This window comes from Cucurbita pepo, chromosome 12, assembly GCF_057944985.1.
Source record: "Cucurbita pepo subsp. pepo isolate OVF chromosome 12, ASM5794498v1, whole genome shotgun sequence".
Classification (NCBI taxonomy): domain Eukaryota; kingdom Viridiplantae; phylum Streptophyta; class Magnoliopsida; order Cucurbitales; family Cucurbitaceae; genus Cucurbita; species Cucurbita pepo.
The window spans coordinates 1,382,671-1,408,010 of NC_141809.1; the positions used below are offsets into that span (position 1 = coordinate 1,382,671).

General features: G+C 37.4%; 4 protein-coding genes across 7 annotated transcripts; 2 read left to right on the forward strand and 2 right to left on the reverse strand.

The window, feature by feature from the left end:
• Window positions 1-7,804: 7,804 nt before the first annotated feature.
• On the forward strand, window positions 7,805-8,757 carry LOC111807378 (protein FANTASTIC FOUR 3). Its single transcript, XM_023693083.2, has one exon. It carries the CDS (start codon window positions 7,898-7,900, stop codon window positions 8,621-8,623), a length of 726 nt encoding a protein of 241 aa, XP_023548851.2. The 5' UTR covers window positions 7,805-7,897; the 3' UTR covers window positions 8,624-8,757.
• Window positions 8,758-10,311: 1,554 nt separating this feature from the next.
• NP3 (NPK1-related protein kinase 3) lies at window positions 10,312-16,331 on the reverse strand. 4 transcript variants are annotated; one of them, XM_023691894.2, is made up of 18 exons: window positions 15,908-16,330; window positions 15,779-15,820; window positions 15,569-15,634; window positions 15,384-15,494; window positions 15,196-15,276; window positions 15,009-15,086; window positions 14,847-14,929; window positions 14,495-14,576; window positions 14,312-14,412; window positions 14,125-14,164; window positions 13,962-14,021; window positions 13,840-13,886; window positions 13,507-13,729; window positions 13,211-13,426; window positions 12,765-13,087; window positions 12,623-12,684; window positions 10,830-10,908; window positions 10,312-10,727 (listed from the first exon to the last, which is right to left on the reverse strand). In XM_023691894.2, the coding sequence occupies exons 1-17, from the start codon at window positions 16,190-16,192 to the stop codon at window positions 10,871-10,873; spliced, it is 1,938 nt and encodes a 645-aa protein (XP_023547662.1). In that variant the 5' UTR covers window positions 16,193-16,330; the 3' UTR covers window positions 10,312-10,727; window positions 10,830-10,870. The 4 variants fall into 4 exon arrangements, with proteins under 4 accessions (XP_023547662.1, XP_023547661.1, XP_023547663.1 ...); XM_023691893.2 differs by having other exon boundaries at window positions 10,312-10,763; XM_023691895.2 differs by having other exon boundaries at window positions 10,312-10,908; window positions 13,211-13,318; window positions 15,908-16,331.
• Window positions 16,332-17,616: 1,285 nt separating this feature from the next.
• LOC111806418 (peroxisomal adenine nucleotide carrier 1) lies at window positions 17,617-21,273 on the forward strand. The gene is made up of 5 exons (XM_023691729.2): window positions 17,617-18,024; window positions 19,130-19,361; window positions 20,377-20,523; window positions 20,617-20,777; window positions 20,862-21,273. The coding sequence occupies exons 1-5, from the start codon at window positions 17,882-17,884 to the stop codon at window positions 21,139-21,141; spliced, it is 963 nt and encodes a 320-aa protein (XP_023547497.2). The 5' UTR covers window positions 17,617-17,881; the 3' UTR covers window positions 21,142-21,273.
• A 612-nt stretch (window positions 21,274-21,885) lies between these two features.
• LOC111807263 (putative GPI-anchored protein At3g06035) lies at window positions 21,886-24,494 on the reverse strand. Its single transcript, XM_023692906.2, has 2 exons — window positions 24,235-24,494; window positions 21,886-22,473 (listed from the first exon to the last, which is right to left on the reverse strand). The coding sequence occupies exons 1-2, from the start codon at window positions 24,314-24,316 to the stop codon at window positions 21,965-21,967; spliced, it is 591 nt and encodes a 196-aa protein (XP_023548674.2). The 5' UTR covers window positions 24,317-24,494; the 3' UTR covers window positions 21,886-21,964.
• Between the last annotated feature and the right edge of the window lie 846 nt (window positions 24,495-25,340).

Sequence of the window (25,340 nt, forward strand, 5' to 3'; positions counted from 1 at the left end):
TGATAAAAGAATTAAATCCACATTTTCCATTTATTTCCAAATAAAAATATTAAATCAAATTTCCATTATTTTTTTTAAATGATTCCGCCTTATTTTTCTCACATAAATAATAAATACAAATTATATACTAATTGAAATAAAATTAATATGAATATTTAAAAAATAAATAATAAAAAATACCTGGTTGGTGGTAGGATGGGAATTAAGGTCTTGGAGTTGAACCATTGTTTAAATATTTTTTGAAATGATATAAAAATTTTATATATTTTAAGTGAAGAACAGAAATTGTTAGAAATATAATATAGTTACCAAAAATGGAAATTGAAATAATTTGGATATTAATTTTGATTAATTATTATTTATAAATGGTAGTGATATAAATATTTTGACTATGAATTAATTATTAATCAAACTACCAGGCAGTTATTAATTTAATTATTATTTTCTTTATATAATATTTTAAATATAATTCATAGGGTTTTCTCTTATATTTTCAAATAATATATTTAATTAAAAATGGAATAAGAATGGGATGGATTTACCCTTCAAAATTTACCTATAGAGTTTACTCGATCAATTCTTCAAAATTTACCCTTCTATCCGCTCTCCATTCCCACACGTCATTCGGTAGATTTTTCGTGAATTTTATTTACTATTTACTGCTTTCTTGTCCTTGTTTAATAAATAAAACTCTAGAGTTAAAACATGTTTGACTGACAGTAATTTTGTATTATGTGAGTGATGATAAAGTAGGCTAAAAGGACTCGGGTTGGTTTGCTCTTAGTATGACAAGTAGAAAATTTGGTCATGTCACGGAAAAATGTTATGAATTTTAATCACTCATATTTCACTTCTAATGATTTGGAATCTGGATGACCTTGACATTTCCCGAGACATGGTCACGTTAGTCATTACTCACTTGTAAGAGTAAAAACTATCCCTCACAGACCAACACGAGTCCTTACAGCATGTTTTGTACTCACTCACATGCATATTAGGAAAATTTCCAAGAGGTCACTCAACACGAGTCCTTACAGCATGTATTGGTAGTGATTTTCAATTCTTTTAAACATTTCTTAGTCATATTATATTCAGGATCGCTCTTATTCAGATATAGCCTAATCATCGCTGAACACAACTCATGATAAAAATCGAGACAGTTATTTAATTATAGAATTCAATTCACGAAATCGAAAGCGGAACGATGATCCATTCATGATTAAAAAAATAAAATCATCATCCGACTCGAGCACAAATCAAACGAACGAACTGGGATGTAGATAAAAAATCGATATCCTATCCATATCCAAACATATATAAAACAAACAACTGATTTAATGCAAGACAGCAGATAGAATTCCAAATAAAAAATCAGTGTCCTCGATCTTAAAAATTAAAAAAAAAAATTAAGTAAAAGAAAGCACTAACATGGTCAAGAAAGGTACAATGCATAATAATCAACATTTGAGTTAGTCCTTTCTTTGAGCTATGAATTAGATTCTATAATCTTTCCCAATAAAGTTTAGATTATTACAATATTAATTTCAATGGTGACAAATATATATATATATATTAAAAATTTTAAACTAAAGTGTTAACTTTATAGGGTTTTTATTCAATTTAATCGAGGATCATGACGCATACTTCTCCATTAATATTTTAATTATTTTGTTATTTTTTTAAAAAAATAAACTATAGTTATATAATGTTTGGGACTTTTTAAAACTAGGTTCATTTGTATTTTTTTTTAAATAAATAATAAGTGAAAATTAAAAACATGCCTTCATTATTATTTTATATATATATATATATATATTTTATACAAATAGTATGAGTTTTTAATTGTGATTTCAAGTAAAAAATAATAAATCTAATTTAATTTGGATGAAAAGAGAATACATTTTTTACCATTTTATCATTTATTTATATATATATGAAAATTTTAAAATTTTAAAAATAAAAAATACATCAAAAACTTAAAAAATATATATATATATATTTTTAAAAACGGCTCGAAATAAGGCTGCTTTAAGCTAGGTTGGGTCGAATTCAAATATTTTTTTAGTAACTTTTATTAAATAATAAGTTCAGTCCAACCCAACCAAATCATAAATTTTAGAGTTAGTTGGTTCGGGATACTCGAGTCGTTTATTCAAATTTTTATTTCTTCTATTTTTCTTATTTTAATAATTAAAAAATAATAATTTTAAACTAACAAATCTGAATTAATACAATTATTAATTTGAGGGTATCACCAAACTTAATTACCGTTGACACGAAACTTAATTAAGTTAACGATAAATTTAACGGGATTTATCTCTACAAAACCATGTTCTTGATTTTCAATTTTGGACTCGTTGGAGGCATGGGTTTGAATGGATTAGAACAAATACGAATAGTATATGGTTTAAAAAGGAATAATATAATATAGTACAAAAAGCATATATTATATCATATATTAATCTAAATTATGCCCACTTCATATAAAGTTAGGGGACATGAAAACTTTATAAAAGTATATTACATTACATATGTTTGTATAGTTGCCAAAGGTATCTAATTTGAATATTATTATTGTAATGGCAAAGGGGAGGATCCTAAACGTCTATATAGGGAAGGTGTAAAGCACAACCAAAAGGGTCTTTCAAGTGGGCTATGGCGTCGTCCTACCAAAACCCTAGAGTTTTAGGGCTGTATCGGGTAAATTCATGAATTTTTACAAGTGTTTAATACTGACATGTTCGTGATAGAGCTTGTGTAACAGCCCAAGCTCATTTCCACACTCTTATAAAGAATGTTTCGTTTCCCTCTCCAACCGATGTGAGATCTTACAATTCACTTCCTTTCAAGATCCAGTATCCTCGCTAGCACACTGTTCGACGTCCACCCCCTCCCCCCTTTTGGGGCTCAACGTCCTCAGACTCTTGCGCACGCCCAATGTCTACCCCCCTTCAGGGCTCAGCTTCCTTATCGGCACACTACCCAGTGTCCGGCTCTGATACCATCCTCGCTAGCACACTGTTCGACGTTCACCCCCCCTTTCGGGGCTCAACGTCCTCGGACTCTTATGCATGCCCAATGCCCACCCCCCTTCAGGGCTCAGCTTCTTTATCGGCACACTGCCCAATGTCCCGCTCTGATACCATCCTCGCTAGCACACTGTTCGACGTCCACCCCCCTTTCGGGGCTCAACGTCCTCGGACCCTTGCGCCCGCTCAATTTCCACCCCCCTTCAGGGCTCAACTTCCTTATTGGCACATTGCCTAGTGTTTGGCTCTAATACCATCATCGCTAGCACATTGTTCGACGCCCACCCCCCTTTCAGGGCTCAACGTTCTCAGACTCTTGCGCACGCCCAATGTCCACCCCCTTTAGGGCTCAGCTTCCTTATTAGCACACTGCCCAGTTTCTGACTCTGATACCATCCTCGCTAGCACAATGTTTGACGTCCACCCCCCTTTCGATGCTCAACGTCCTCGGACTCTTGCGAACGCCCAATGTCTACCCCCCTTCAGGGCTCAGCTTCCTTATTGGCACCCTACCCAGTGTCCGGCTCTGATACCATCCTCGCTAGCACACTGTTCGACGTCCACCCCCCTTTCGGGGCTCAATGTCCTCGGACTCTTGGCACGCCCAATGTCCACCCCCCTTTCAAGGCTCAACTTCCTTATTGGCACACTACCCAGTTTCTGGCTCTGATACCATCCTCGTTAGCACACTGTTCGACGTCCACCCCCCCTTTCAGGGCTCAACGTTCTCGAACTCTTGCGCACGCCCAATGTCCACCCCCCTTCAGGGCTCCGCTTTCTTATTGGCACACTGCCCAATGTCCGGTTCTAATATCATCCTCGCTAGCACACTGTTCGACTTCCACTCCCCTTTCGGGGCTCAACGTTCTCGGGCTCTTACGCACGCCCAATGCCCACCCTCCTTCAGGGCTCAGCTTCACACTGCCCAGTGTCTTGCTCTGATACCATTTGTAACAGCCCAAGCCCACCGCTAACAAATATTGTCCCAACCTATAAAATTCAAGGGTATTTTTATTAATTTAATTTAAACACGAAAACTAGATAAACATAACACAGCAACCAGAAAACGACACGAATGTTTAAAATAAGTAAAACGACGACATATTTTTACCGACATTGGGGACGGTTAAAAGTGAAATTAGAGAAGGAATAGTATATACTTTATGTTATAAAAGAGATTATTATATATAATGCCTATTTTCTACATAGGGTAATCTAATAGCTGGAAAAGGGTCTTTTTTGCAAGGCAACAGCTATATTAACAAAAAGAATAACTTTTCTTCCATATATTTTTTCTCCAAAATAAGGAAATTTGTCCCCGAAGTATTCATCTCCCATTTACATCTTTCCATAATTGCCCTTTACACAAAAGGAAAGTTAGGGTGTTTTAAATAATTTCAAATTCATACTTTTAACATCAACTTGATTATATATATATATATATATATATATATATATATATATATATATATAGAATATTTCAATATTAATGTAGTTGAGCTATGTTCATAGTGACAGTGTACAATCTCATACTGTTTATATAGAGATATGTGGAGGGTCATCATCTTTTCAAACAATTGGTACCGAGCCATATCCTTTGACTTAGTCGTATTGGTAGAATCTAACAAGAAGTCATAAGTGTGATGTCCCACATTGGTTGGGGAGGAGAACAAACCACCATTTATAAGAGTGTAGAAACCTTCCACTAGTAGACGTGTTTTAAAGCATTCAGGGGAAACCCGAAAGGGAAAGCCTAAAGAGGATAATATCTGCTAGCGGTGGGCCTGGGTCCTTACAAAGGGTATCGGAGCTAGACACTGGACGATGTGTTAGCCTTCTCGTTGTTCCCCGAATGGGGGTAGACATGAGGCGGTGTGCCAGTAAGGACGCTGGGGGCCCCAAAGGGGGTGGATTTGGAGGCGGTTCCACATCGATTGAAGGAAGGAAGGAAAGAGTGCCAGCGAGGACGCTGGGCCCTGAAGGGGGGTGGATTGTGATGTCCCACATTGGTTGCGTTTTAAAGCCTTGAGGGGAAGCCCGAAAGGGAAAGCCCAAAGAGGACAACGTTTTTGTTGATACAGAATAATGTTACGAGAACTTACAACGAAAGTCGTAGATATATCATACCATTGTGAAGATATGTACAAGTTTTATAATCCCTAACAAATTTCTTACCAAATCAATACTAACCCTAAAAACTAATACTCACGAAAATTAGCATTACCGAGTAGCACTTGGCAAGCATGCACGGATGTTGAGTATCAATTTCAAGTCATTTTGGCACGTTTCATGGCTTTAATGACATCTAACACAGCCATGTTCAATATCAACTTCCGTTTAAGGTTTGATACATGAATTACCTGACCCTAGCTCACGAGTAGCTCGAGATTTTACTTACAAATATATTTTGAAGACATTAACAGGCAAGAAATCCAAAAATGAATAATAGTTGCCTTCTTAAGAAATTCCTCGAGAAATGACAACTAACTAACTAGTTGTCAATCTAGCTTCTTAATTAAGCTACCAAAATCAGGAAAAAATCAACAGAGAAACAACCAAGAACGATAAGAAGAAAAAAAAAAACCCTAAATCGAGTTTATAACAATTTCACGTATTAGTTCAGATCATTCTATCAATCTCCTCGAGCATCAAAACCAGACCTAATTTTGCAAAAAAACACAAAGGGGAAGGCCATCGTTGTCAAAAAAATAAATACGGGGAATCCCATTTATTTTTGTTGTATTTTCTCTGGAATAGAATGAGGATCAAACCTTATGAATCTTCTCGTGCTCATCTACTTTTGAAAAGACTTAGAGAATATATGGATATATTAACGAGCGGTTCTACCATTTTTGGTAGGGTCATCAGAACATAGTTGAGTGGATAAATACTAATTATCATTTCAAAGATCGATGGCTCGGTTTTTCACTCCTGCAATTGTTTAACTCAAAAAACTGAAAAAAAAAAAAAAAATTACCATTAATCTTTTTATTATTAATAAAAAAAAGTTAAAATATTGAAATTAGTTTTTTATTTTTTGAATTTCTTACAACAACTAAAATTGAATATTAACATACAACAAATTAAAATATAAAAACAAAAATTGAGTTTTAACCTAAAAAGGTAATTAAATGGTTGGGCTATTTATTTATTTACTTACTTTAAAGTTAGAAATTCAATCTTTATTGAATTACCAAAAATAATAAATAAATAAATAAATAAATATATATATATATATATATATATATATTTTTGGTAATATGACGTAAAATGAGCCTTAGATTGATCATAGAAGGTTAGGACTCGAGGTCGAAGTTCAATGTTTAGTCCTAAACCTACCCTAAAGGTTGAGCCCTAGGTCAAGGCGTGCAACATGCGTGTCTCAATCAAACATGACCACGTCTCGACTATTTTCTCGAGAGTCGAACTATGTGGGGTCAATCAAGGCAGGAATTTCACCTTTTTTCTTAGTTCCTTATTGGAGCATCTAAAAAATCTCAAATTCTTAGCCAGGATAATAATATGACTCGTCTTTCGTTACTCCAAAAACTCCTTTATAATAAAAATGCAGTACGGACGATGTGAAAAAGGTACATCCAAAATATACTGAAATACCATATTTTCTATTGGTTAAGTTAGTCCACACTAGTTCACGATTCATTTGTGTTTACAAGTGTAATTGTTCATGTGAGATCCCATATCGGGTGGAGAGGAGAACGAAACATTCCTTATAAGGGTGTGAAAATCTCTCTCTACTAGACGCGTTTTAAAATCACGAGGCTGACGACAATAGGTAACAGATAAAAGCGGCCAATATCTGTTAGCTATGAGCTTGGGTTATTACAAATGGTATAAGAGTCACACATTGGGCAATATGCCAACGAGAACACTGGTCCCCAAGGGGATGAATTGCGAGATCCCATATCGGGTGGAGAGATGAACAAAACATTTCTTATAAGGGTATAAAAATCTCTTCCTAGTAGACGTATTTTAAAACTGTGATGCTAACGACAATACATAATGGGCAAAAGCAAACAATATCGGTTAGCGATGGACTTGAGCTGTTACAAATGGTATAAGAGCCAGACATTAGGCAGTGTGCCAGTGAGAACGTTGACCCCCAAAGGGATGAATTGAGAGATCCCATATCGGGTGGAGAGAGGAACAAAACATTCCTTAGAAGGGTATGAAAACCTCTCCCCCGTAGACGCATTTTAAAACCATGATACTAACGACAATACGTAACGAGCAAAAGCGGACAATACCTATTAGCGATGGACTTAGACTATTACAAATGGTATTAGAGCTAGACATCGAGCAGTATACTAGCAAAGACGCTGAGCTTCCAAGGGAATGAGTTGTGAGATCCCATATCGGGTGGAGAGGGGAACGAAGCATTCCTTAGAAAGGTGTCAAATCCTCTCCCCTAGTCGACACGTTTTAAAACTATGAAGCTAACGACCATACGTAACAGGTAAAAAATGACAATATCTACTAATGATGAGGTTGAAATGTTTTTTTTAAGAGCGGACGAAAGTAAACCAACAACATAGAAGGGATCTTCTTGGTTGGATATTTTCCCATTTTATTCCATAGTTTTGTTTTTGTGTCAAAAACAAAACACATAATTTTTTCCAAAAAAAAAAAAAAAAATTAAATTATTATTATTATTATTATTATTATTATTTGTATAATTAAAAAAAAAAAAAAAAAAAAAAAAAAAAAAAAAAAAAACGTCACTTTTTGAAGCCCTACAAATTCCCCCCCTTCACCCCTTCATCTTCCCCACATGCCCTTTTTGAATTCCCCTCTTTCTCTCTCTACCCTTCTTTCTCTCTCCTCCTCTGTTCTCCAAAACCTTCATTTTAATGGCGACCATGGTTTACAGAAGAAGCTTACAATCATGTCTCGACTCTCATCTCGTCGACCAAAGAACCCTAATTTTCCCACCCTTTGATCCTCCTTTAAAGCCCCCTTTCTCCGACCCTTCTAAATCCTTAATCCATTCCGATCAATGCGGCGGCGGTAACGGCGGAGACTGGACTTCAGTACAATCTCTCCTTGCCGGCGAGACTCCGGTGAGGAAATCGGAATCGGTGTATGTTCATCCCCTTGCTAAACGGTTCAACCTCACCGGCCTGAGCGAAAAAAGCTTGGAGCTCTGTACTGAAAATTTGGGCAACGAAACCGGCATCGATATAATCGAGAATAACATTTTCTCGCCGGAGACCGGCGGTGAGGATTTGCAGACAAAATGGGGGAAAAAAACCCATTCCAATTCCAATTCCAATTCCAATTCCAATTCCCATGAATTTCCACCGCCGTTGACGACTATTAGAGAAACGGAGTCGTTTCGGGTCATGCCCCACCGGCAAGAGGGGAGGCTGATAATTGCGGCGGTGAGAACTCCAGCGAGGTCGCCGTGTTTTCAGGCGGAGAGAAGCGGCGGCCGGCTAAGGCTCTGTTTTGTGGAAACAGAGGAAAGTGAAGAAATTGACGGCGGCGACGAGGAGGAGGAGGTCGGAGAAGGAACGGCGACGGCGATGTTGGTGAATGAAGGAATTTTTGATCAATTTAGTGTTGCTACTGGTTGAGTATATACCCATCTAGTATTTAAAATCACTACGAACATTACCACAGCTATCGAGAATGGATACCCATCTTGTTCAAACATGTAAGGGCTAATTCGTCTTTTAAAAATTTTAAAATTCGATTCTTCAAGTTCATACTCGTCGGACTATCAGAAATATCATTACTATGTCGGTTATGATGATAAATAGGAACCAAATTAATGGTTAGGATATTTAAAATATTTAAAAAATCATTTTTTACCGTCCATAAATAATAAATATATATGATTATTGAACTATATTCAAGTTGATAATTACGAGTGAAATTAATAAAAAAAAATTAATATTTTATTATTATTATTATTATTTTGTAATTTTGGTGATAAGTATAAGAACTCAAACCGTTCTTAAAAAGAAAAAAAAAAACAAAGTTTTTAATTATAATTTCATCAAATATATTTTTTAATTAAAAAAAATATAAAATTTAGTCTAGGAAGACAATTGATTTTGAGATTATTTTATTTATAATTTTTTTTCCTATTAAAATCTTTTAAATTATTCTGTCCACGAAGCTATATTTATTTGATCCAATCCACTACTTGATTACAAACCAATAACGAGTCTCCACGTGCATGTCTTTTTGTATTTATTATTTACAAAATGGCAGCTTATTTTGCTCTGTAAAACAAATTACCATAAAATAAAAATTATAATTAGTAATAATAATAATAAGAGAAAAAAAAAAAACTGTCCCAAGTCCTAAAATTCTTAATCCAATTCGAATTTTGATTTTAATTTTTATATTTCAATTTAACTTCAAGGTTTTCGAACCATCTTTTTCAATCATATAACGAGGTATCGCTCAGCTACAAACACTAAGAGAAAGCAACCGAGAAAGAGTATCTATCCCTAAAGTGTAAACTATATTTCATTTTGTATATCACGATAATATAACCTTATCACGTGTTTAGATTTATTTTCTTAGAGAAAAAAATATATTTTGGAAAATAAATAAAAATAAGAATGTTCTAGATAATAATAATAAAAAATATATATATTAAGAAAAGGAAAATAATTGCTTACTTGAGAATGTGCAATTTATAAAGCTTTTTACTTACATTTTCAAGTAAATCCAATATATTGCATCACAATATCCTTCAAAACTTTCTTAAATTTTTCTAAATTTTTCCCTCTCCTTTTGTCTCTTTTATGAAAGTGAAAAACGAGTCAAATTAATAGTTCTAACAAAAACAACGATCTTAATTGCTTACTAAAACTATGCGCTAAATTTAAAAAAAGAAAATTCATAGAAGGATATGACATTTAAATGTATTGTGACTAACTTAATATCATAATCTATTCCTTACTGAAAAGTTGTCAAGAAGAGTCGATAATCTTTCTATGATGTCTGAGTAAATGAGAAGATCATGCTTGAATAAGAGTGATATTAAGAATATGATAACTAAAAAATGCATAAAAAAAATTGAAAGTTACTATTTATACTAATAAAGTACACTTTTTTAGGTGACTCAATCATATGAACTTCAAAGACGTTAGACTATCCCGAAGTGATAACAAAAAAAAGTCTCTTATTTCCTAAAATTCTACTAATTATTGTCTAAAAACAGTCTTTCAATTCTAAAAATGTCAAAATCAGCCCCTACAATCATGGCTTATGAATATAAATTCACAGGTTTGTTGAACTGCTTAAGGAATCAAAATCTAAAGTTGATGCCAATATTTCAAACCTGGAAGCTGTTGTTTGTGGTATGTCAATCATTGAGAAGATCAGACAAGAAGAGGCTTACAATACATGTTATGACTTATAACAAGCTCTGCTACTTTCTCACACTTGGAAGAAGAACATGAACTAAAAGACTTTCTACAAACCACAAATTTTCATAAATAGCATAGAAGATAATAGGAGCCACCGACACCGAGTGCGGCGGGGCGGAGCGGTGAGGCGGGGAGGAGGAGTAGGGTGCAAATATTAATAATCAAGTGAAGGAAATGTAAACATACGACTTTCGTTGTGAGATTGTTGTGGCTCTGTGCTGAGATCATGAACAAGATTTGTGGAGCACCCACCATTTCTTTGCTGGTGATGATAGTGTGTGTACATACATTTCTAACAAATTGCAATGATGAGAAGGCAATTTTATCCCTGCATAGTATTAACAGTTATCCATTGGCTACACAACTTTTTACTGCCAGGGGATGTGAGATTCACCGTGGTTTTTGTTGTTTTTAGTTTCTGATCCAATGGTAATTTTAGTGAATTGCTCCTACAGTTCCGCGCCGCATCATTTCTGCAATATGCACGGCATTGCACTCACTTTCCGTATGTAATTATGCAAAGCTATGTATAGAAAACACTAAAATCTAATGTATAATTGTGCAAAGATAATGAATAGAAAACACTAAAACCTTATATGAATATCATATTATTTAATAACCAAATGTAAGTGTTCCTTTTCTAATAAATCGAATCAATATCTTGGTAAGCTATGGTTATTTGTTTTATTTGGTTGCTTTCAAAGTAAGCTATGGTTGTTTTTATTTAGTAAGCTATGCGTTTTATTTGGTTGCTTTCCAAGTAGTATCTCCGTTGCTTCCAAATTTGTAAATATGTTTTATTTGTTTTATTTGGTTGCGTTCTAAGTAAGCTATGGTTGTTTTATTTAGTAAGCTATGTGTTTTATTTAGTAAGCTATGTGTTTTATTTGGTTTTTTTCCAAGTAGTATCTCCCTTGCTTCCAAAATTGTAAATATGTTATGTTATGGGGTGAACCCTCCCCACCCATGGGCATCTCAAAGAGGGAAAAAACTCATTGGTCGTTCCCTGAGACCGAGTTGAGATGGGGTACCAACTAACTAGGGATGAGCACAACCGGTTAGAAATCACGAACTTCTACAATAGTATGATATTGTCCACTTTGAGTACAAGCTCTCATGATTTTGCTTTTGGTTTCCTTAAAAGGTCTCGTATCAATGGAGATAGTGTTCTTTACTTATAAACTCATGATCTTCCTCTTAATTAGCCAATGTGGGACTACTCCTCTCAATAATCCTCAACAATCCTCCCATCGAACAAAGTACACCAACTTAAAGCCTCCCCTTGAGGTCTCCTTCTCTAGAACTCTCGAACAACCTCCCGTTTATTGAGGCTCAACTCCTTCTCTGGAGCCCTCGAACAAAGTACACCCTTTATTCGATACTTGAGTCACCTTTGACTACACCTTTGAGGCTCACAACTTCTTTGTTCAACACTTGAGAATTCTATTGCCATGACTCTAGTACAATGTTAGAAATCACGAACCTCCACAATGGTATGATATTGTCCACTTTGAGTATAAGTTCTTATGGCTTTGCTTTTGGTCCCCCATAAGGCCTTGTACTAATGGAGATAGTGTTCCTTACTTATAAACCCATGATCTTCCTCTTAATCGGCTAATGTGGGACTACTCCTCTCAATAATCCTCAACCCAACCTACCGAGTTGACACATGTATCTCTTTCAGTCAACCCATCGTATAGCCCTAACACGGATGCTAGGAAGGAAAACATATAAATATGGGAAATGATCCTACTCGAGGATAATTGACTTTGTTCGACACTTGAGTCACCTTTGACTATACATTTGAGACTCACAACTTCTTTGTTCAACACTTGAGGATTCTATTGGTATGACTCTAATACCATGTTAGAAATGAGAAGGGAGGATGACAATTTCACCACCTACTATGTTGATTAGGCTCATTAAGTAGTTATTTTGGGAAGTTACCAATAATGGAAGTTGGTGTGTATTTTGTTTTGACTTTTAGTATAAAGGGGATAGACTCTAGCCCTCTCTCCAAAAGCCTGTGAACTTTTAAATCGTTTAATCAATTTTTGAATATATCTCTTGATATTCTAGTGGTGATAGATAACTAACATAAACCAACACATAATTCACTCGACGGAGAAAATGATGACAACATCAAAGTAAACTAGACTTGAGATCACAACATCAAAGTAAACTAACCTCGCTTCCTTTTAAGTTCTTCCTCAAGCTCTTCTTTCCATTTCCTTTGTCTCTCAGAGAAACTGCAAGCAAGTTTTCCATTATTGACAGTTAAATTTACTTACCACAAATAAAGTAGAAATATAAACCACTAAATTACAACCTTGGTGTGCAAGACTCTGGCTGTGTATGAAGCAATTTGTTCCATTCCCCAATTTGAGGCGACTGAATTTCCTGCAGAGCTCGATCTTGCAATATGCTAGCTTGTTTTATACGGCTCTGACGGCTGGAACAGTTACCAGCATCAATTGATGAGAGTCTTTTACCACGCAGCTTACTTGGTGACCCACATTTGGGAGGCAATTTCAAAAAATTAGATACACTCTTGCTATTCTCAGTGCCACCTGCTCCTAAAGCATTAGCTGCATTAACTGTGCTGCGGAACTCTTCATATAAAGGTGTTTGTAGCTTCTTCAGTTCCAAAGCCTAATTTTAATTCCACAGGAAAAATATTAATTCTAATGTAAGAAATATAGTGCTGCATTATGCAAGCTTAATAAAGAATACAATAATTCCATCACTCAGAAACATCTTCCAGTATAGAAGTACCTTTTCATCCAGGAAGGCTTGAATCTTCGAGTCTGTAACCTCTTCGTCATCCTCAGCTGTTGATTGACCACATGGAAAAGTGAAGTCATTTCCCTTGCTAGTAGATTCCTGGCCAGTTTGAATACCAGACAATTCCATTAAATTGCCTCTCAGCTCTGAGCTCTCATCCAATTTACATGCCCAGTCATCAGTGGGTTCACACATAGGATTGAAACTCTGGTAAAAATGAAAAGATGCTCATTCTTCTTGGTGTTGTTAAAAATAATAAATAACATAATCAGGGGGCCAATGGATACCTTATTCAAATCATTTGATGATATAATAGATTTGTACTTTATCGATGAACTAGCAAACAGATCTTTATCATCTATCTGGCACATGTCATCCTCAAAATTGCTCGATCCCCAGTTGGACCGTACCTCATAGTTCCCAGAAAATACAGAAGAGCACCTCAAGCTACCCATTTCACAAATATCCTTCAAGCCCTCACAGGTTGAACGTTGGATTATAGACTTTGTTCTGCACATGGCCAACAAAAACCATCAGTCTAGAGTCCACTGTTTAACAGTGGGCAACAAAAATCATCAACTAAACTCAGAAATTTAACAATCATCAATTGAAGTCCTTACATATCATTAGAATTCAGCCTAGAATCAGCCATCTGTTTCCCAGATTCCTGCAATATCAATGATGTTAAGATGGGATGGTAAAACCATTGAAGAAACTAAAGTTACCGAGAAACTATACAAACCAAAGAGGAGGCACGGACTGCTGCATGAGGTTCTTGATACTCACATGAGACAAATGGATGCTACATATCCAAAGAAAATGGGTAAGAATAGAGCTACTCTCTCGAACACATAAACACAAGGCTTGACCAATTGATAAGAAACCCTTAAATAGTTCAGATATACCTGTAGCAAGTCTGATGCAGTAGGCCTTGAGTTTGGTTCCCTGTGAGCACATTTGAATTAGATAAAGTTTAATTTAACAGAGAATAGAGTAAACGTCTCGATCAATCTTATTGATAGTAAAGCTATAATTGACTCTTCCAGGGGAAAAAAATCGAGTGAATAGAAAAAGTCAGAGTTTTGAAAGTACTCTTGTAGACATTTTAACAGAAAATCTTTAGCCTCAGCTGATAGATGCTCAGGAATGGGTGGATGGGACTTGGTATTCCCTATGTGGAAAAGAGCAGCAACCTGAAAATAAAATTCACTCAATTGATAAAATATTCGAAGAAAGTGCAAGCACATGCATATTAAAGTAAATTCAATTGCTAACCTCTTGATACTGTTGGCTCCATGGAGGTTTCCCCGTTGCCATTTCAATAACAGTACACCCCACACTCCATATATCAGCAGAGCTAAGACATCAAATTAAGAAGAACAAGAGTCCAAATGTTAGTTTCTTAATAAGAAAACTCCATGTTTTCTTCTGCAACTTTTGTTACATATCCATTATTTCAGAATAAGTTTCAGCACATTCGTATTTCTCCCATTCACATGAATGGCATGGTTTAGATTTCAACACATTAGTATTCTTCCTATGTATTAATACATATGTCCACGTCAATGGCGTGGAATGAAACAGTGAAAGCCAACAAGAAAGTTCACCATAGGATGATGATTCTTACAAGCTATGTCCGGTCTGGAGAATAACTTCAGGAGCCATCCAATACGGAGTACCCTTCATTGATTTGGCTCCATTTATAGTTGCCTGCATAGATGCTAATTGTTATGTTATGAATGCTAATTATCAATTTAAGTAACTAAATTAGATAAACAATGGGCAATACCAGCTCAACTACTTTCTTGGATGCACCAAAATCAGCAAGTTTAATGCACCCCTTATTGTCTACAAGAATATTTGCACCCTATTTCAAGTAGACATTATTCAGTTAAATTTTTTCAAAAAAAAAAAAAAAAAAAAGGAAGGTTAAAAGTTAAAACTCTTCCTTCTCAAAATGGGGTTTTCACTATCACCTTTATATCCCTATGCATGATGCCGTTCTTATGAAGGTACTCAAGTCCCAATAATAGCTGCTTCGTGTAGGTCTTCATAACCTAATTTAGAAAAAATCTATAACCATTAGCAAAATTTCAGCATCAAATTTACTTCATTTAAATACAGAGGGGTTCATAGACTAAAGGTACAAACATACAACACTTACAGACTCAGGGAAAGACCCAAATTTCCCTAACAGAGATGATATTGATCCTCCAGGAACAAACTCCAATAGAATATTTAATGAAGATTCCTCTCTAGCAGTTCCCAGATATCTCTAAAGTCACAACAATGAAAATAAGCAAGGGGCTAGCACAACTCTAAAATAAAAGACCAGTAGCTTTTACTTACCACAATATTGGGGTGAGAAAGGTTCTTCAAAAGCTTCACTTCCTCCTCCAGCTCCCGGATGTGAGCCTGAATAGTTATGTTGAACATAAAGTGTGAGAGTGTGTTCGATGAATTCAATTCGAACCAAGAAAGTAAAGAAAAATCGCTATCTAATTTCAACTGCAAGTCATCTACATCTAGCAAACTTCAAATTAATAAACGTTCTCTCACCTGCGCTTTCTCCCTTGAAGCACTATTAGCCGCAATTGAGACCTGCAACCAGGAATTCAAGAATCAAAATAAAATTTCAAAATCGATTATATATAAAGAATTTCATAAACAAAATCTACAAAAACTGACTTGTTTGATTGCAATAAGCTCTCCAGAATCGAGATTCATCCCCATATAAACTCGACCAAAAGCACCGCATCCAATCAACTCTCCCTTCCGCCACCAAATCGGAGGCGCATCTTCTTTCGCAACCGGTGGCAAAGCCCGCACTGAATGCTTAGAAAACAGTCCATTTCGAGATTTTCGAATGCTGGAGCCAATCCTCTCGACAAGGCCACCGAACTTCCCACCGTCGTCACCGTCGGGCGCTAGAAATACCAAGGATCGACGAACAGATCCGAAGAAATCTTGCATCGTCGTGAAGATTCTCAGATCGCCAGAAGTTGATGGGATCTGTGGAGATGGAATTGGGGGAAATGAGTGTTTAGGGTTCTATGAGACCGATTCTCACTCTGGTAGAGTGGGATTTTGAATGGAGAAAACAACGGTCGAATTTCTGATTTCAAAATTAAATAATTCGACGAAATTGATGCCTTTATTTGAGTTTTTTTTATTTGCAGATCTGCCCCTCTAGTTTTTGTAATTTATATATTCGCCCTCGAAGGTTCCTTTATTGCACGTCAATACATCGGCATAAAAGTTTATTTTTTCATATACAAAGTTGCAATTAATATAATTAAATTGTTTTTATTTTATTTTTTATTTATGAATACAAAATATGTTCCCGTTTATTTGCCATATTATTAATTTGTACAATTTAATATTCAGAATATGATAAAATATCGACCGAGATTATTTCAATCTCTTAAAAATATGTGCAATAGAGACCGAGAGAGGGAGCTAGAGAGATTTCTCCCGCTATACATGGCATGGGACGGGGATTATATTCCTCACCCTCGATCCCATCCCCGCCCTCCACAATACATATGTAACCAAGACGAACAAGTCAGTCGTGTGAAATTAAGATCTTGTGGATAATATCGGCGTATGCTCGAACCTCAAGTCACGTTTAAGAAATATTTTAGAAAACAAGAGCAATCAAACTGATAACGAGTTAGAATGTTACCCGGGTAGGAAGAATGGACAACTAGTCACATTCCCTTACGATGACAAATGTGGGCATGTGTATCACGATATTCCCTCGTCATAACCACAATCCAGTGTTGGTACTACACTCCAACCAACTTCTCAACTAGTCACCTTCACGTGACAACGCTCCCTCGACACTCCTCTAGTAGTCTTGTTACAGCTTCGCATATGTATGTATGTATGTATATATATATATGTATATATATATATATATATATATATGGAATGAGTACAACCCAACTCGTGTTGGTGCTACACTCCAACCAACTTCTCAACTAGTCACCTTCATGTCACAACGCTCTCTGGACACTCCTCTAGTAGTCTTGTTACAACTATATATATATATATAATTTATTGAAATTATTATGATATTTTACTTTTTGTAATTAAAAATTACATGGAAAGTTGAAAATCTAGGTGGAAATAAATATGAAAATTTTCAGACAAAATAATTTTTTTAAAAATTGATATTTTCAATTTTTTAAAAATATCATAATAAATTGTAAAATTATGTATGAAAATAATCATAAATTAATGGATAATAACAATTTAAAGTAATTTAATTAATTACTAAAATTATAAATAAACTAATAAATCCCTGTCAAGAGATAAATAAGGCGAGAAATTAAAAGATAAGATAAGATATTCAAAAATTAAAATAAAATAGACTATAAAGATGAACAATATCCATGGAAGAGGAAGAACTGAAGAAATCTGACATCTTAATTCTTTACTCTCACAGTCAATGTTGTGTTCTTAATCTCTCAACTTAACGACGTCTTTCTTCAAAATTCACAGGAAATTGAATTGAAATTTCGGACCCATAAATCAACGATTCCGATTCCCAAGAAGATACGTATACAATTGCTGCTCTGACGCCGCGCCATATATTCTCACTCTCCGTCACTTTCATTCGCATCTTCAGTCGTCGTCGTTTGCCGTTTTTCCGGTGGGATGGGGCTTGATCTGGAGTCTCTGTCGGAGGCTACATCCGGAGCCATCGGATCTCTGGTGAGTACCACCGTTTTGTATCCTCTAGATACTTGCAAGACTAAGTATCAAGCGGAGAATCAGTCTAGCCATCAGCGGAAGTACAGGTTCGTTTCTCTCCATTTCCATTTCTATTTTCAAAATTTTAATTAGGTCGGATTTGGTGAGGAAATTTAGTTTTTCTGTTAATGATCTTAGCTCTGGTAAATGCTCGAATGAACTGGTGTTGTTATGGAATTGGGACATTTGGAAGGTAAAATTCTAGGGCAATACACATCTCTGGCGTATTCCAGGTTTAGATGGCATGTGACTCTTGATTTACATGGTAGGCATGAGATGACATCATGATGTATGAGTCATGTTGTTGGGAACAGAGATGATAATGAGATGCGACGTTGTTGTTGCGCACACGATTGAACACACACGCATGTGTGTGGTCGAACAAACTTGGATTCCTCTCAAGTTGTGTTTGGTTGACGAAGGCAAACCTCGTCGACGGTCCGACCAAGCTACAAAGCTGGGCAAAAAATGTGAATAGGACTTGAGTCTCCCTTAACACTTGTCGTGAGCGTGTCAAGATCACAACGCCGCACGGTTGAAGGAGTACGATTGTGACATTAGACTTTTCTTGGGCATGCCACCTAAATGAGTGCTTGCTCCCTAGATAATTTATATGACTCAATCACTAATTTATGAGATTTGAACCTCCCATTGCATGGTCTAAAATATGTACCTAAAGTAGTTGATCTATGTTTAAGTTGGCTGGTACTAAGTTCTTTCGTTGATGCATTTGATATACAAGTCGTTGCTATGAAGGTCAGGTGGACATTAATCCCTCTAGTAGGCTTAAATGGAATCGCATCATTCACTGTTAGAATGTTTGTGAGGAGCGAGTGGCCGTGCAGTGAACGGGGTGTACCAAAAATGGGAATAAGGATTGAATGTTGTAAGCGAGCATAGTTCTGTTTATGCAATCGTTTTTCACAGGATGTCTCGTTACTCATGTCAACATTCTCACTTTTGGTATCTTTAGGTGTTGTCACCAAAAACCTTTCGACGAGATAGTTCCAATTGTTGTAGTCTCTTTCTTCGGTTTTTGATTTAGGCTGTGTACTGTGGCTTAAACAGACCGCCATAAACACGAGTCAGTGCCATGGCATGGTTCGATTGAAAGAGAAGTTTATGCAGGATTACTCTTTTTGCCTTGTGCAGAAACATATCTGATGTGCTATGGGAAGCTGTTTCAACTGGTCACGTGGGCTCGTTATATCAGGGCATTGGCACAAAGAACTTCCAGTCCTTTATTTCATCGTTCATCTACTTCTATGGATACAGCTTCTTAAAGAGAATGTATTTGAAGAGAAGTGGGAATAAAAAGATCGGAACAAAGGCAAATCTGATCGTTGCTGCAGCAGCTGGGGCTTGTACTGTCGTATTGACGCAGGTATTAATAACTAACAACACTCCTTTACCTATATAGATATTTATATTCTTCATTGGCCTCAACTGGAAACTCGTTTTTGTGGGTTTGAAGATAGTACTGTGAGATCCCACATCGGTTGGAGAGAGGAACGAAGCATTCGTTATAAGGATGTGGAAATCTCTCCCTAATAGATGCGTTTTAAAAACCTTGAAGGAAAGCCCAAAGAGGACGATATCTGCTAGCGGTGGACTTGGGCTGTTACAAATAGTATCAGAGCTAGACATCGGGTGGTGTGCCAGCTAGGACACTGGGCCCCCAAGGGAGGTGGATTGTGAGATCCCAGATCGGTTGGAGAGAGGAATAAAGCATTTTTTATAAGGGTGTGGAAACCTCTCCCTAGTAGATGCGTTTTAAAAACCTTGAGGGAAAGCCCAAAGAGGACGATATCTGCAAGCGGTGGACTTGGGCTGTTACAAATAGTATCAGAGTTAGACATCGGGTGGTGTGCCAGCTAGGACACTGGCCCCCCAAGGGAGGTGGATTGTGAGATCCCAGATCGGTTGGAAAGAGGAATAAAGCATTTTTTATAAGGGTGTGGAAACCTCTCCCTAGTAGATGCGTTTTAAAAACCTTGAGGGAAAGCCCAAAGAGGACGATATCTGCTAGCAGTGGACTTGGGCTATTACAAATAGTATCAGAGCTAGACACCGGGCAGTGTGCCAGCTAGGACACTGGGCACCCAAGGGAGGTGAATTGTGAGATCCCAGATCGGTTGGAGAGAAGAATAAATCATTTCTTATAAGGGTGTGGAAACCTCTCCCTAGTAGATGCGTTTTAAAAACCTTGAGAAAAAGCTTAAAGAGAACAATATCTGCTGGCGGTGGACTTGGACCGTTACAAGTACAATATTCAATGTGTTCAGTGGACTTGGACCGTTACAAGTACAATATTCAATAGCTTCCTTGAACACAGATCTTCCAGTGAGTTATGTTTATTGTGTTCTGAGCAAGAAATCTTGGTCCATTTATCATTTCAGCCTTTGGATACAGCATCCTCTCGTATGCAGACAAGCGAGTTCGGGAAGTCCAAAGGATTTTGGAAGACGCTCGCCGAGGGTACTTGGAGTGAAGCGTTTGATGGTCTCGGAATATCCCTTCTTTTGACATCAAACCCATCAATTCAGGTACCTGGGATTGGTTTTGATGTAGAACTCGTTTAATGCAATTACTGCTGCATACTTCTAAGAGATCTTTGCTCCAATGTATGCATATCACAGTACACCGTGTTTGATCAACTGAAACAAAGGTTACTCAGGACTCAGCTGACACGTGCATCAGGTATCGAGTCGTCCCCGGAAGCTCTCTCGGCCTTCTCAGCTTTCGTGCTTGGCGCCCTCTCGAAATGTGTCGCTACAATCTTGACATACCCTGCTATCAGGTGAAGAATCAATTTGAGCTACCTGTCTCAGTATTGTTTTTTTTCCTTCTTTTGTTCTTGTTCATCATATCAGTTTGCATACAGGTGTAAGGTTGTGATCCAGGCTGCAGAATCGGATGAAGAAAGGAACGAAGACAAACAGCACGACGATAAGAAAACCGTGTCGGGTGCTCTTAATACTATTTGGAAAAGAGAAGGGTTGCTAGGATTCTTCAAAGGATTACAAGCACAAATACTGAAGACTGTGTTGAGCTCTGCGTTACTTTTGATGATAAAAGAGAAGGTTGCAAAGACCTCTTGGATCATATTGATTGCACTTAGAAGGTATCTCTTTGTAACCAATACAAGATTAAAGGGTGCTTAAGATTAATAAGAAGGTCCCAATTGGATTTCTGCAATGTAAGAAGGAAAACAGAGTATATTATTTCTTATTCAGTGTCATGCATGGTATGGTATGAAGTTCAATAACATTACCCGCAATAATTGAATTTTGTGTCGATTTGATCCATGAGAGAACAAACCAAGCCCACCGCTACTAGATATTGTTCTCTTTGAGTTTTCCTTTCTAGGCTTCCCCTCAAGGTTTTAAAACGCGTCTCGAGAGATTTCAACACCCTTATAAAAAACGATTCGTTCCTCTTTCTACTTGACGTGGGATCTTACAATCCACCTCCCTTCGAAGTCCATCATCCTTGTTGGCATACCACCATGTCCACTCTCCTTTGGGCTCAACATCCTCACTAGTACATCGTCCGGTGTCTGGCTCTGATACTATTTGTAACAGCTCATACTCACCGATATTGTTCTCTTTGGACTTTCCCTTCTAAGCTTTCCCTCAATGTTTCAATATAGTTCTCTTTGAGCTTTCCCTTTTAAGCTCTCTCTCAAGGTTTTCCTTCTAAGCTTTCCCTCAAGGTTTCAAAACCCGTCTGCTGGGATCTCATAATATATTTAATGAAACGAACTTTAAACTTTTCAAAAGTGATAGTTTAGTTTTCAAAAGTGTCATGTGAAAATCCAGACGTTCTTTCTGTCTTTCGTTCACTTCCTCAATTTCGTGTAAAGATGAAACTTTTTCATACATAACAAAACTATAAACACATAGATGAGCAGGAAAATTTCTTAAACAATATAACATATTATAGTCTCTATAGAATAAGATCAAAGCAAGGAAATCCTCTCTTGTTCTACAACAGTAAGACAGAAGACAGCATCAAGAACAGCAACTGAGAGAACAAACCAATCTGAGAAACCAGAGTGGCTGTGTTCTTTGATGCTACTGCTGACGCAAAACTTCCTTCTGCTGTGCTGGTGGTAAGAATAACGACAATCCAATCGTCTTCAGTACCGATGCCGATTCCCGTGTACTTGGTATCGTTAAGTTTACCTGAGTACTGAGATTTTGTGAAGTTTGTAAGAACAAGATCAGCGACACGGTTCGGAACACAGGCAGGCATTATGGTTCCATCTCTTGTGTTGGAGACATTCAAATGGCATTTGGCTAATAAGTTTGGAAAGTCAGCAAACTGAGGTTCAGTGCCTGATATTGTGTTGGAACCTGTGGTGTTTGTACAAGGTTGATTCTTGAATTTCTCAGCAATTTCATCAGCTAGGCACTCCGCATTGTCATTCTCGACGAGCGCTGGCAAGTTCAAGGATGCACGATATCTGTTGATGCCTCTATGAAGATCATCATCTGCAGGAGTTTCATGGCATCAAAAATATGTACAAAAGAGATTGAAAATCAAACTTATTGATTTTCTGAACACTTCCAGAGAGAGCACTCCCAGAAATCTATCTAAGAAAGCAACCAAATAATGAACAATAGGTGCATGCGTTGAGGGAAATGTACTAAAAATGTTCATCCAACAACATATTGGTACGTGGCTTTTTGAGTGAAACTAAATACCACTATGAGATATGTTTAGAGCTCGTTGTAAACTAACACCCCTAGTGTGAGATCCCACATCGGTTGAAGAGGAGAATAAAACACTCTTTGTAAGGGTGTGGAAACCTCTCCCTAGAAGACGCGTTTTAAAAACTTTGAGGGGAAGCCTGGAAGGGAAAGTCCCAAGAGGACAATATCTGTTAGTGGGCTTGAGCCGTTACAAATGGTATCAGAGCCAGACACCAGGTGATGTGCCAGCGAGGAGGCTGAGCTCCAAAGGGGGTGGACACGAGGTGGTGTGCCAGCAAGGACGCTGGACCACGAAGGGGGGTGGATTTGGGGAGTCTCACATCGATTGGAGAAGGGAACGAGTGCCAACAAAGACGCTGGGCCCCAAAGAGGATGAATTGTGAGATCCCACATCGATTGGGGAGGAGAACGAAACACCCTTTATAAGGGTGTGAAAACCTCTTCCTAACAGACGTGTTTTAAAAACTTAAGGGAAAGTCCAAAGAGTAATATCTGCTAGCGACGGGCAGCGAGGAGGCTGAGCCTTGAAGGGGGTGGACACGAGACGGTGTGCCAACAAGGACACTAGACCCTGAAAGGAGGTAGATTTGGGGGGTCCCACATCGATTGGAGAAGGGAAAGAGTGCCAACGAGGACAATGAGCTCCAAAGGGGGTGAATTGTGAGATCCCACGTCAGTTAGGGAGGAGAACGAATGGGGTGAATTGTGAGATCCCACGTCAGTTAGGGAGGAGAACGAAACACCCTTTATAAGGGTGTGGAAAGCTCTCCCTAGTAGACGCATTTTAAAAACCTTGAAAAGCCCGAAAGGAAAGCCCAAAGAAGACAATATCGACTAGCGGTGAGCTTGAGCTGTTACACCTAGAAAGTACCTAGAAAGTAGACAGCCATAGTGTCCTAATTGATTTCATAAACCAGACGACCAATCCTAAAACAGCCATCTAAACCCTTAGAGATCTCCATACAGAGCAGAAAACCACTTCCATTAAAACAGATGAAAGAACAAACAAACAAGGAGAATGTGAAGACAGCTCATTAATATTTCAGTTCTTCAGTTCTTCTATTGAAGGCTTATACGCAAATATCAACGAGTAGGCTTACACTGAGAAGAAATTAAGAAATCAATGAGATTACTCAGTTTACACAATCTCTCCAGTGATTCTCTATCTCAATTACTATTAAGAGAGAAGTGAGATTACTCAGTTTACACAATCTCTCCAGTGATTCTCTATCTCAATTACTATTAAGAGAGAAGCAATTAGAAGAACAAACGTAAGAGATTACTTATCTCGAGTGAATCCGCCTAAGCCAGAACAAGAAGAGGTCGAAAATTATGAAAAACTACAAAAATGGCTGCCAATGATCAAACAAAACCTCCCAAAGAACACAAAATCCCAGGCATCTAAACAATTACGGACGAACCGAGATCTCAAATAACAATGCCTAATAAATCGAGATCTAAATTCAAGAAAATAAACTAGGTGGCCTCGAATGTCGATTAAAGAATCAATTATAGGGAGTGAGAGAGAGAAGGCATTACCGTCGCATCTGACAGGGTGATTGGAGACGAAGATGGAAGCAAGCAGCAATGGGAGAAGAAAACAGAGATGGCCTTTCGCCATTGTTGCAGAAGCAGAAAAGAGGTCGAAATTGCACAAGAAAGAGGTGGAAGAAGGAAGTTCGTAGCTCTCGGTAGGTTGTTAGATGAGCCTTTTTGTCAGCGTGGATGAGAAGCTTACTTCATTGGTCACTGGGACCGCCTTGAACGTCCAACGACTGTGTTTGGTGCGCCTTTCAGAGGTCCCACCTATCACGGTTTATGTTGTTACATGACTTCTTGCCCGATCCATACGCTTCTAATATGAGTTATATATGCTATTGAAGCCGTTGTGTTGTTTTTCTACCTTGCTTAATTTTTATTATTGCTTTCAAAATGCTCATTCGAAAATCTCTCAACCCTGTTTTCTAAAACTTTTTTCTCAAAACGGAGCCAGAGACTTAGGTATACGTTGTCTAGACGAAAGCAACACGAATTTAGCTAACTCACTCAGTGGTGAGAGTGAGTGCCACACAATCACTTGTAAATGTCCCGAGCTAGAGGCTTAGGTATACGTCGTTCGGACGAAGGCGACACGAATTCAAATTAGCTAACTCACTCAGTGGTGAGAGTGAGTGCCACACAATCACTTGTAAATGTCCCGTGCTAGAAGCTTAGGTATATGTTGTTTGGATGAAGGCGACATGAATGCAAATTAGCTAACTCACTCAGTGGTGAGAGTGAGTGTCACACAATCACTTGTAAATGTCTCGTGCTAGAAGCTTAGGTATACATTGTCTAGACGAAAGTGACATGAATTTAGCTAACTCACTCAGTGGTGAGAGTGAGTGCCACACAATCACTTGTAAATGTCTCGAGCTAGAGGCTTAGGTATACGTCGTTTGGATGAAGGCGACATGAATTCAAATTAGCTAACTCACTCAGTGGTGAGAGTAAGTGCCACACAATCACTTGTAAATGACTTGTAAATGTCCTGTGCTAGAAGCTTAGGTATACATTGTCTAGACGAAAGCGGCATGAATTTAGCTAACTCACTCAGTGGTGAGAGTGTCACACAATCACTTGTAAATGTCCCGAACTAGAGGCTT

Bases quoted from the DNA above. Each gene is read 5' to 3' on its own strand.
- LOC111807378 (XM_023693083.2), top strand. From the start codon at position 7,898: ATGGCGACCATGGTTTACAGAAGAAGCTTACAATCATGTCTCGACTCT.
- LOC111807263 (XM_023692906.2), bottom strand. From the start codon at position 24,316: ATGGCGAAAGGCCATCTCTGTTTTCTTCTCCCATTGCTGCTTGCTTCC. The intron at 22,474-24,234 runs GTAATGCCTTCT...AAACTCCTGCAG, and splicing joins TCACCCTGTCAGATGCGACG to ATGATGATCTTCATAGAGGC.
- NP3 (XM_023691894.2), bottom strand. From the start codon at position 16,192: ATGCAAGATTTCTTCGGATCTGTTCGTCGATCCTTGGTATTTCTAGCG. The intron at 15,087-15,195 runs GTGATAGTGAAA...TACTTGAAATAG, and splicing joins TCATGCATAGGGATATAAAG to GGTGCAAATATTCTTGTAGA. The intron at 14,577-14,846 runs GTAAGAATCATC...TTGATGTCTTAG, and splicing joins CTCCAGACCGGACATAGCTT to CTCTGCTGATATATGGAGTG.
- LOC111806418 (XM_023691729.2), top strand. From the start codon at position 17,882: ATGGGGCTTGATCTGGAGTCTCTGTCGGAGGCTACATCCGGAGCCATC. The intron at 18,025-19,129 runs GTTCGTTTCTCT...TGCCTTGTGCAG, and splicing joins AGCCATCAGCGGAAGTACAG to AAACATATCTGATGTGCTAT. The intron at 19,362-20,376 runs GTATTAATAACT...TTATCATTTCAG, and splicing joins GTACTGTCGTATTGACGCAG to CCTTTGGATACAGCATCCTC.